Genomic DNA, 12334 nt, shown 5'->3' with positions numbered 1-12334 from the left:
TCCTGTAAAATAAAAATAAATAAATAACCAAAGTAATTTAAGTTCAATCCAAGAAAAGGAAGGGATGTAGAGAAAAAAGAAGGAAACATTTGCAAATAAAGTAATGGAAAACATAGCATACGTGTACATGCATGTACATGTACAGTACTAAAAAATAATTTAATTAATATATACCCATACCTCTCCTTGAGACATAAGGTATTTAAGGATCTGCTACTTTTGATGCTTTTGTGTGACGCTGTAGTATGATCAAGTAGAGCATTAATTTACAAAAAAACACTAAAAGTCAGAGTATGGAGATAAGAGGTTTCTGCCCAAAATCCCTGACGTTGAGAACGCTTGCAGCCCTCCTCCTCTTTTGCTTTTTTCTTGGATGTGTGCTCTCTTGTTCCCTCAGAGACCAGGTGCGCACATCTCTGACAAATGCCATCCTCCATAAAAGGCTGACCCTGCAGCATGACAAAGACTTATACTAAATCAAGCCGTGACCATCCATTCTTCAGTTCAGCCCGGCACTCACTTCCTGTCACAGAGTCGTGCGGCCCTGTAAAAAAAACAAAAGCACATCTAAATAACGTGACAATGATGAGTCTAACAGGATCATCATCATCACAGAAATTGCTTTCGTGAAAATGGTTTACGGCTTAACCCCCCCATCCTTTTGCCCTATTCTGTCCAAACACAATCTGTCTGGAGTTGCAGCGTCTTTGCATAATCGCTCGGGTGTTGTTTATGGCTCCGAGAACAAAATGTTCTGTTGTGTCAACAGCGGCACGTGCCTGGCTGTTTTCACGGTCTACTTGATGTAGGACGGGGCCCTCTCATCTTGAATGGCTCCCAAAACAACCATCAACGAGTTACAATTAAGTTCCATCATCTTGTCAAATCCTATTAGGTTCTTGTGCATCGTCGGGCCACAGCTCAGTCTCCCCCCCAAAGGTTTGGCAAAACACTAGTCACCAACAGGAGAAATTGTTATTTTTCCATTTATACTGCCAATGTTTCTCCCCCCAATTCTCTCTCTCACACACTCACTCACACATAATGTTTTTTATACAGTAGAAGAGTGTCTTGAACCCTTGCTGTGAAGCAATCAGGATATTATTGCGAGCGAGACGATTAGTCCAAAAGCACCGCTTGTCTCCCAAAGAACCAAGGCGGCTGCTGCGCTTTTTTGCGCAAGATAATGGTTATTCGATCTCATTTAACATTATTACATTAGAGATTGAAGTAGACACAGCAATGCGTGAAACGAAATTGACAGTATCTGGGTGGAGGATCTTGCATCGTTAAGGTTTATTCATTTATTTATTTATTTTTGCTGCCGTGCTTCCGCCTTTCCCGTGGGCTGGGTTGGATGTCTTTCCACAGCCCTCGCCTCCCTTAACGCATGATTTATACTTCGTTGCGTGGCGGTTGTGTGTGCAACGTTGTGTTGCTTATAGATCCCCTGTTTCCAGCCCAAAGCTACAGCAGCCTTTTGCTGCCTGCCGGGTGATGAATACATTATTAGAAGACCGACTTCACCTGCCACACCTTGTGTTTTCGCCTGTCCTCCAGCTTCAGTGAGAAGTTGTCAGGCTTCAATCTGCGATGCACGATTGCACACACGTATTACATGCTCTCGCGTACACACACACAAGACTCACACACACGCATCTCATTGCTTCAAAGGCAGCCTGCCTGCTGCTTAACAGAGCAGCCCTTGTCCTTGGCGATGCCAGTCAAACGGGGCTGTCTCAGCTGTCAGGGAAGATTTAAGATGGCAGGCTGGCAGACTCCAGGTAACATACTGCTGGAGAAGGGCATCCTCGTCGCCAGATGCGCTTATCTGCATGGGCACCTCGAAGACGCTAACCTTCACCTCGCGGGCTAATTGTATGGTAGGAGGCTCCATGAGGCGCGTGATTGTTTATTGAACTGGGCGCGAGCTGGGAATATTGAGCAGCCAATAGCAGACTGGGAGATTTTAAAGATACTAAGAAATGGGGGGTGGTGCATGCGAGATTTAAAGATACGAAGAATGGGGAGGCGTGGGTCTGCTCGGTGTCTCAGCCAGTTAGTGCAAGTGACCACATGTTCCTTATGAGTCTCGAGGACTCAATTTTAAACCCACATCATGCCTTACTTTGTAGGGCTGGGCAATTAACCGAAAACATATTGAAACTAATATTCAGAACCAATAACCGACTTAATCTTGCTCATGTAGATTAATCGATTAATCAACTAAATCGATTACTCTGATTAACCACTTAACCGTTTTATGCTTCGTTTGTGCAATGGTAGCATGCAAAATAATGAAAATAGCTGATCTACAAGCTCTCCGTTGTGAGCTTGTAGATCAGCTATTTTCACAAAACCTTTACAAAAAGAGTAAGATTTCATTGATTTATTAGGTTGATGAATACCAAGCAGTATAGTGCTCTTGTTCTGGAGAAAAAAAGCTGTCCTTACTGTAGCAACCCATGCTACGTTGAAGAGAGAGTCCTTGGGCATTGAGAGAGAGAGAGAGAGAGAGAGAGAGAGAGATTGAGTGAGTGAGGGTGTTTGTGTGTACATTCCTTATCTAGCAGAGATCTCCATGTTTGTGTTTCCAGCGCTAATCCCTTTCTGTGCAGGGTTGTCAGCAGCACTGTGTTGGCAGTTACTACCATACACAGCATTGTCATGGTTCATCAGCAGACCTGTGTTTGCGGTCAAACAGTAACTCCTTCACCCCCCTACACATCATCAAATCACCTGCTCAAGGAATGCTCAGGTCACACTGCTCATAGGGGGGAAAGGGTCACACACATTTCCATCTCATCTCTCACTCCGTCATGGACTAGTAACCCGCACAAGGGCTTGGAATGTCTTCCCTTCGTCATAACTCTTCCTCTCTCTCTCCCTCATTCGACCTTGAGAAGAGAAATTCTCGCGCATGCCCTCGCCTCTCCTTTTCTCTCTTTAGACGTTTCAGAAAGGCCTTGGTTTATTGCCAGTTCTTTCCACACTGCAGAGAACAGGAATATTAAGAGATGTAGTGAGATGTTAAAATGAGCAGTACCTTCATGCATGCCTAATGGTGATGGAGGCGATATCACAGCCCCCCGAAAGGCAAAAAGTAATGCTCTGCCTCCCAACTAAAGTAGCTATCCTGTAATGGGCCAATTATGCCGTGTGGCTCTATAGCATAATAGCTAGGTGGGTTAGTTATTTACCAAGGACAAAGCATCAGCTTCAAACATCACCAGCTCCCCATTTCTGGCTTAACGAGGTGCTTGTTTTAGCTTGAGAACATGTTTTCCATCACAAAAGCGAATGGATTCCACCGTTTCTCAGAGTGGATACCTCAGTGGCTAATGTAGCGTGTCTTTGTAAATGAGATCATCAACATGTAATGACAGTATTTGGCACGGCACCAAATTAGGACTCCAATATTGATGGATATATCAATATTGTGACGCTGTGAGATTAGATATCATCTAGGATTTTGTATATCTTAAAATTGTGATATGGCATTTCATGGTTTTAAAGGCTGCATTATAGTAGAATTATGTCATTTTCAGAAGTTAAACTGACTGTTCTAGCCGTTATATCATCTGTCTTTACTCACTTAGCTATTATATAGGCATTACTGATGATTCATTTTGTCCATTATCATCCAGCCCCTGCATCAAATCCTTGTGTTTACGAAAACAAAAATCCTTGATGGCTTCATGACAAGAAAGCTCATTAGGAAGCGGCTTACAGTATTTGATATTACGGGCACACAGGCAGATAAACGGACTCCTAAGCCGGTCGTTTCATCGACTCATTTCTCATCTTCCCAAACAGCGTCTGAGATTCACATCGTCGCTGGCTCCATCTCACTGCAGCAATCTATCCCAAGGAAGACAATATGATTACATAAAATGCAAGTCAGGACTGCATCTGAGCAATATGCAAGAGCAGTTGATTATGATGCATTGTGCCTGGTGTATTGTGAACAAGAATACAGGGAGAGAACAGGGATTTACTATGATGCCGTACAAGTTGTATTGTCACGAGTCTGTTGACTTGGATCTTTTCCGGATGAGTGTGGAACTATTATCCTGACTTTACACGCTGACACATACTTGACTGTGCGCCGAAAACAGCCAATCCGCAAGCTGGCGGTGAGCTTGTAGATCGGCTGTTTACAGCGCCGGGGTATATGTGAGCAGAACGAATCGCGTTCGGTGTCAACCGTTTGCCGCTGGTGGTGAGCGTGTCGCTAAAATGCAAGCCGTGTTTAAATGTTTAATCCCCCCTAGAAGCACAGACAATCTCCAACACCTTTCCCCATGCTTAAATGAGTTTTTCTCTGCACCAATTCGGAGATTATCAGTGCTCCTGGTGGGTTTACATTCTAAACAGCTTGTCGTACAAAAGGGAAGAATGGCACTCTTTGACAGATGGTTTTAACAGGAGGCGCAGCTGAAGGGAATATTAATTCTGGGTATATTTCATGCTAGCATGGACAACTGGAACCCCCTCCCCTGGGGGTCCCCAGACCCCACTTTGAGAACCTATGATGACAACAACACAGCTGCAGCAAATCAAATTAATAATTGGGTGTGTTAAAATTAGGTATGTCAATGTGAAATGGGAAATACTGTTGACTAACTGTCTATTGCTTGCACATTGGCACACCTATGCCTCTGGAAACCCTTAAATCCAACACACCCATTATTCATTTGGTTAGCTGGATTGCTTATTAGCCTGCCATGTTTTTAACCCATTAAGACCTGGAACGCATCTGTGTCACTTTAGATTTCTTTGGCTATTCAAAAATAGCAGATATACAAGCTCATAGCGCGGCACCGAGTGCCGCGCTACGAGCTTGTAGATCTGCTATTTTTGAAAAATTGTGATTTTATTTTTTATTTTTTTCAAAAAATTGTTAGGATTTAGAAAACATTTTAAAGAATCACCTCAGGTCTTAATGGGTTAATCTGCTGTAGTTTTGAACCTGAACTGGAGAACAGCCTGGGGTTAATGCCCTTTAATGCTGGCACACAGAAGCATCTAAAGGAAACGTACCCCCATTATGTTATAGTCTTCAGCTGCCGTTTGTCAATCTGTGAATAATATCCATGTTAAGCTTTTTCTCCTTTCTGTCAATGTCAAGTGGTGTCGTGTGTCACCGACAGAATGGTTTCTACCCATTGTGTGACACATGAACGTCACATTCAGCTGTTCTGATTGTGCTAAATTAGCTTCGCATTTGCGTAAAGTCGCGACCAAGAAATGTGTACACTCACAGAGTTACATTTAACACTGAGGATTTTCACTGTGCCCTGTAATAAAGTCATGAAACGGGAATAGTCCAGAGAGAGAGAGAGAGGGAGATAAACCAAGAGACCTTTTAACACCACGCAGAGGTCGACAGAAAGGTCGCATCGCACCTGACCCGCGGTTAATGAAGCGATTGTCTTTATCACAGGAGGGGTGACGGAACAGAGGGGAGGAGAGAAACCGGTACATCCCCCTCTATCCCCTCGTGGTGATAAAACCCCCGCCCCCCCCCCCCCCCCTCCTGTCCCGTTTTACCCTTCACTGCGCTACACTTTCTCTGGGATTGGGGGGAGGAGGGAGGGGGGGGGGGGTTGTTCGTGTTGTAGTACACCTCCTTCGACAACACACTTCCATTGTGATCCTTTCGACACACACGCATATACACACACAATCGCTCCTGGAACAGCCTTAAAAAAAATGTTTAATTGAATACGCTGAGGATAATTAAATCGGGGTGGGGGCGAGCGGAGGCCGCAAATTGCATTGATCAGAAAGATTTCCATAACTGTCGTAATCAATAGCTAATCTAGCGTCCCTAATGAGGAGGAATGAGCCTCCCCCCACCCCCCACCCCCTCCACCAGCTCTGCAATGGGAATGAACAGGCCTTTTTTTTCTCCTCTACTGATAGCTAAAAGCAATTACATAAGGCGGGGAAAGGTCAGACAGATATTTTCTCTCACTGTAGTGCCAGGGAACATATGGATCGACCGGACCGAGTATGAATTTTGTCCTCCTCGAAAGGTTACGGCAATTTCAGTGGACTTATTTCTTTTTTTTTAATATTTCCTTTTTGCTGAGGTGAATAGGAGGTCATACTGAGGAATCTGTCTTGCAAATGACTATTTCTCGTTTCTCGACTCATAAATGCGGTGTTGTGTGTCACCTGAAAGCTCTTCAGACTCTGAAATCAACGCGCGTCAGCGCGTAGCAACAGGGGCTCTGTGAGCTTGTAGATCTGCTATTTTTGAAAATAAAAAACGAGAAAAAAAAGATCACTGTGGGAGGTGTTTGTGCAGACTATTAAAACCGTGTCTTTTCTTCCAGTGTCTGCGGACGTTGGTGGGCCACACGGGGGGCGTGTGGTCGTCCCAGATGAGGGACAACATCATCATCAGTGGCTCCACCGACCGCACGCTCAAAGTCTGGAACGCCGAGACGGGAGAATGTATCCACACCCTGTACGGACATACCTCAACGGTGCGCTGTATGCACCTGCACGAGAAAAGGTACAGTACATTCCCTCCTCTGTATGGTATGCGAAGAGGGGGGGAAGGGGGGAGTATTTTATTTCTGGTCCCTCGGGGGGGGGAAAGGGGAAATTGCTTCTATAGGGTCACCCAGCAGATGGCTTGCTCAGATGGTGCTGATGAGTGCGTGGGAGGGGGGAGCTTAGGGCGGGGCGATTAACTGAAGATATATCGAAACCGACATTGAGGACCTCTAACTGACTTAATCTTGCCTTGTGTAGGTTAGTCTAATAATTAATTAATTAATTAAAGCAGGGTTTTTTGGATAAGTTTATTAAATCAATTTTCGAATAATTGACTAAATCGATGAGTCTTATTTACCACCTAAGCCCTGTATTATACTTCGTTGCACAATGGTGCCTGATGTACAAGCTTCCAACGTGTCGCATGGTGACGCGTTGGGACCTAGCGGAGCTTAAGTGCCTTGCTCAGGGACACTTCGACACGCACACACTGGGCCGGACCCGAAGGTCGAACCGGCGACCTTCCGATTCCTAGCAGACAGACGGCCTACAGTCCTCTCTGCCCGCCCCGCACCTTGTCACGCTCGACATTGAACGTGATGGACAGCTAGCGCATGCCATCCAATTAAACATGCACGCGGTGCTAAAGCATTAGCATGCACGTATGGGGGCGGAGGAGGGCTCGTGAGGGCCAAAGATTGATGCGAATCGCCTCACAGCACGACTCTAAGCTGTCAACGTTGATGTGTTCCTTCAGACATTCCGCCCAGTTTAATTTGAACCTTCAGTTGTGCCACAGAATGAGCAAAAACGGAGGATTACACCAGAGTTCTAAGAAGACGAGGTTTCTGCAGAAGTGTGCATATATCGTTGCTGTCAGGCAGAAACATGGTATCTCCATATTTTAACTTTCAGCTCCCTCACTCACTACCAGGCACCTGTACATCTCATGTCAGCACCCCTAAACATTTCAAACAATCTGTCTGGATTGCGTAACATATCTGTGTTTCAGGTGTGGTCAGCTGTCATCTGTAAATATATTTTCCATCAACTGGTAGTTTTGTTTTGATACTCAATTGAAAAGCCTCTTTCATTTTCCTCTCCTTGTGAATGAATCATTTCATAGTATCCATATTACATTTCCCATCAGTGCAGTTTAATTTCGAGACAATTTCATTTTCTGACTCTCCTTAATGGGGAAGCAGGGGCCCATGGGCTATATTGTATGTATTAATGTATGTTGTAATAATTAATGTAATGGATTCATTGTTATCCAGTGGCTTAGGGGCCAAACCCCCCTAAAAATCTGATCCTAGAATCACCCTGGCTCCCTACTCTTCCGTTGAGAAATGTAGACCCTGTACCCTTGTACTTGACTGGGATCAATTTGTTCTTCAGTTTTCTGATCCGGCCTAGAGCGGATATACTATCTGTAGAAACAGTCCGCACTCACAAGGTGAATTTCCAATGAATTATTTGATTTACTGCAGCAGCGGTCATGACAAACGGACGTGTTTCGGCTACCCAGGCCTTCATTCTAGAGCGAATATAACCAGGCGGCGGAAACTAAAGCAGATATCGACTAGCCTGTGCTCCTCCAAAATGATTCCCCTTGGCCAGAGGCCGCAGAATACTAGAGCCTACCTGATGATGAGTGATGTGGTGAGTATTCCACCTCTTGGAATACTTGGTTTGGTATGGCCATGTTTTATTTCTAACTCGGCATTCATATAGGCCCCCAACCGAATATATAACCGGATATTAGTTTGGGGATGTGCGTGGCTTAGACCATAGTCAGTTCAGAATGAAAACCAGGCTTTCCACTATGTGGAAAAAGCCTGGTAACACGAGCTTAGGTAGGGCATCTACTAGTTGACAAGAAGGGCCGCATGAAGCGTATAAGTGCAATATCTCCCCTGGCCAAGCAGGGTTTGCCTCTTGGATGAGTGGTAGAAATTTGACCTCCTGCAGGAGGTATTAATTTAACTCCGAGAGCGTACGCTCTCTGAGTTAACCACCAAGCATCCGTATTGTGAGGAAAGCTTCCGCTGAAAATAGCGATCTACAAGCTCACAATGCAGAGCAAAAACAGAAAAGTCTCTAGTATATAGAGGCCTGACGGACTCAAGTTAAATTAGTATTGGGAGGGATTTAGTGTGCTGCGCGTATTTATAGTTGGAGCCCTGCCTCCAGGTTTGACCGCAGAGATCATGACAAAAGAGCAGCCCTCTCCATCATAATGACAGGACAATATCTCCTAAAGCAGCGAGCACACAACCTCATTGAGTGAATGAAGCCCCGACGCGGGCGGTCTTTAAGTGATCTTCTGTTCACTCATTCACTCAGCGCTCCCCTCCCGACCAACGCTAGTGCTTTTTTGGCCTCGGGGCCCCACCGACGTCTTTCTGTGTGTAACATTTGATTACCCGCTCGGCGGAAAAAACACAGGCGAGAGCCGCGGGGCTGAGTGCATAATATATATGTGTTGGTGATTTCCATCGCCGTTGAGCCGGGAGCCATTTTGTAAATAAAAAAAAGAGCACGCCCAACGCTTTTTTTTTTGCTCTCTAAGACGTTCTCTTTCTCCGGTGTTGTGACAGGGGGCCCCAGGTTACGTAAAAAAGGCGGTGTTGTGTTTTCCTAGAATGTTTCAAGTTCGAACACGAGGAGGAGAACGCCGCAGGTCATTCAGTCCCCCGTCAAACAGGCGAGGACGCTTGCAGGTGTTGCTACCTGCCCCCTGATTATCCTTTTCATTACGGCTGTCAACGTACAGGAACGAACGCCGGAGCAGGATATTAAATTTTGCTCTTGCGAAATGGAAGACTCGGGGGAGACATTCCTTTTCCCTGGGAAAGTGTTGCACAACATAAAGAGTCTCATTGAAGCCCTGCCTCTTCCTTGGCTTGAACTGTAGCAATATGCCGCACTGAACACAATTTACCCCTGTTAAATGTCACCTTATATTCCACTGCTCCGCATAGCTGAAGAGCACCAACTGTGCGAAAAAAAAACCTTATGGTCTCCGTCCCACCCAAATTATTGATGGTGCTGAGGTGAATATAAAAACTAATGTGAATTAAATCAGGTTAACCCATTAAGACCTGAAGCCGATTCTACAAATGTCTTGTAAATCCCAACAGTTTTCTGAAAAAACCTATGTTTCTATATCAGTGGTTCTCAAACTTTTTCATGTCAATGACCCCCATCTCAAAATATGTTGTTCCAGGGACCCCCAGAAGCAAAGATTTGAGTTAAAAATGTTCGCTTTAAAACAATATATATTCAAAGATTTGCACACATTTTCACGATTTTTCAAAAATAGCAGATCTACAAGCTCGTAGCGCGGCACTCGGTGCCGCGCTACGAGCTTGTATATCTGCTATTTTTGAATAGCCAAAGTGTAAAATAATGCTTTTTAGCTCAAATCTAAAAATGACACAGATGCTTCTCCAGGTCGTAATGGGTTAATCGAACTACAGTAAATGATTGGTTCCAGTAACCCTATTTCTAACCCTGTGTGTGTGTGTCTCTCTCTCTCTTTTTTTGCAGGGTGGTGAGTGGCTCTCGGGACGCCACATTGCGGGTGTGGGACATCGAGACGGGCCAGTGTTTACACGTGCTGATGGGTCACGTGGCGGCGGTGCGCTGCGTCCAGTATGACGGCAGGCGGGTGGTCAGCGGAGCCTACGACTTCATGGTCAAAGTGTGGGACCCCGAGACGGAGACCTGCCTGCACACCCTGCAGGGGCACACCAACAGAGTCTACTCCTTACAGGTGAGAGAAACACACACGCACGCACACACACTCACACACACACACACACACACACACGCCCACGCACACCTGCACCCGGCAGACCTAAATAGCCAATACTGCACAAACACCTGCCCAAAAATCTTATTTTGTTTCCTTTTTTTCTAACAAAGACAAGCTCACAATCAGGGTTGCCAGATCTGCTTATTATAATGCTTATTATAATTTCCCCGCAAGATTTTATTTGAAAATAGCAGATCTACAAGCTCACCACTCGTCGCATCGCAACGCGTTGTGAGCTTGTAGATCTGCTATTTTCAAATAGCTGATGGTAGTGCTCATGTGGCCCATAGTTGCTTCTTTTGGGCTGGTTTTCCTAGACCTGGTTGCTTGTTTCTCTCACAGAATCTGGCAACACTGCTCACAATGTGTTGAATCTGATATTCTCAGCCAGCCCAGCAAACCGCTCTGATTTATTTAGCCGACCTGCACATACACCTCCCCAAAAATATTCGTCTGATACTTTCTATGCGTTTGTTGTTAATTTTCAAGGAATTGATCAAATATCAGGTCTACATGCTCACCGTGACGCGTTGTGAGCTTGTAAGACCTCTCGTTTTCACCAAGTTTGTGTCTTTTGAAAGTGCAGTGTGTTAGCCCCCCGTGTGGAAGCTGCTGATCCTGTAACTGTGTCCATTTCAGCTCAGTCCAGCTCTCTTCTCGCTTCAGTCTGACTCCTTGACAAATGAGGCGGGCACTGTCCTTTTTTTTTAAAGTAACATAATCTAAATGAGATTCAGTCCCGGTTTGATGGGGTTGTTGTTGTTGGGAACAACAGCTGGCTCTATTCAGCTGTTTTTCCCAACAAACACAAAACACTCCTGTGTCTGTCTTTTGAACAGTTTTTTTCTTTCTCTTTTTTTTTACTGTACGCACTGAACCGGCTGCTGCCTTCTCAAGCATTTACGGGGCCAACTTGTGGCTTTGCCCTTCCCTTTTGTGTGGTCTTGTATTGTTTTGCGATGGTCTTTTGCAGTGTTTCTCAGACCTTTTCATTTCAAGAACCCGCAAATGAATATGTATTTGTCCGTGGACCCCCATCTGAAAATATTTTGTGCCAGGGACCCCCATACAATATTTGTGTTGTTAAAATAAAAATAAATGTATTCTTTTTTTTTAAATGGCAGATCTACAAGCTCACAACGTGTCACAACAGCTTTTGGTTCGGCTATTTTCAAAAAGTCGGTATATAGGGTTAAAGTGTTGGAATCGATATTTATGCTATATTAACACATTTTGCCGGGGACCCCCTGGAAGCCCCTCAAGAACCCCTGGAGGTCCCCGAACCCCTGGTCTTTTGTACATTGTTGTGTGCTGTTCGATGCCGTCTCCATAGATAAAGAGCTTTGTTCGACTGGGTCCGGATCACCCAGTTAAATAAAGAATTAAAAAAAACATCCACGTTCCCAAGCAGGCTTAAATCATAGTCCCGTCCCGCGGCCCATCCGTCTATTTAATTTGGGTATGAAATAGCAGGGCCTCACATCCACACTGTCCCGCACGTCATCAATGTAAAATATATGCCGACCCCAGTGGCTTCAAATGGCTCTTCATAAAGCACTCACTCTGTGTGTACAGTACCTTAAGGATGCCATTGCTTGTGTGAAGGTTAGTTGCCTTGCCAACCTGGCTTGGCGCAGGGCCATAAACAACTCAATCCATAATAATTGTCCTTGTGTTTTTTCACCCTATGCTTTTATTTATTTTCCTGCGTCTCCTTTTGTAGCTACGGTCTTGTTTATACAGAATCACTGTGGGCTACGGGTACGACAGTTAATCAAAGTCCTTTAACCCATTAAGACCTGGAACGCATCTGTGTCACTTTTTGATTTGAGCTAAAAAAGCATTATTTTACACTTGGGCTATTCAAAAATAGCAGATATACAAGCTCATAGCGCGGCACCGAGTGCCGCGCTATGAGCTTGTAGATCTGCTATTTTTGAAAAATCGTGAAAATGTGTGCAAATCTTTGAATATATACATTATTTTAAAGCGAGCATTTGTAAC

The 12334-nt window shown here is 44.8% G+C and overlaps 1 protein-coding gene across 5 annotated transcripts in view; it reads left to right on the top strand.

The window, feature by feature from the left end:
* The window catches only part of fbxw7 (F-box and WD repeat domain containing 7), a 269250-nt gene that overhangs the window by 245262 nt on the left and 11654 nt on the right, over nt 1-12334 (top strand). For all 5 annotated transcript variants that reach the window (XM_080415338.1, XM_080415339.1, XM_080415337.1 and 2 more), the window contains 2 exons: nt 6345-6526; nt 10063-10288. In XM_080415338.1, the coding sequence (XP_080271464.1) occupies nt 6345-6526; nt 10063-10288 (408 nt within the window). The remainder of the gene's footprint in view (nt 1-6344; nt 6527-10062; nt 10289-12334) is intronic.

The sequence above is a fragment of the Gymnoscopelus braueri genome (assembly GCF_963280865.1).
Source record: "Gymnoscopelus braueri genome assembly, chromosome: 2".
Taxonomy (NCBI): domain Eukaryota; kingdom Metazoa; phylum Chordata; class Actinopteri; order Myctophiformes; family Myctophidae; genus Gymnoscopelus; species Gymnoscopelus braueri.
The sequence above is the reverse complement of the archived record's forward strand: the minus strand, read 5'-3'. Positions and strand labels throughout refer to the sequence as shown.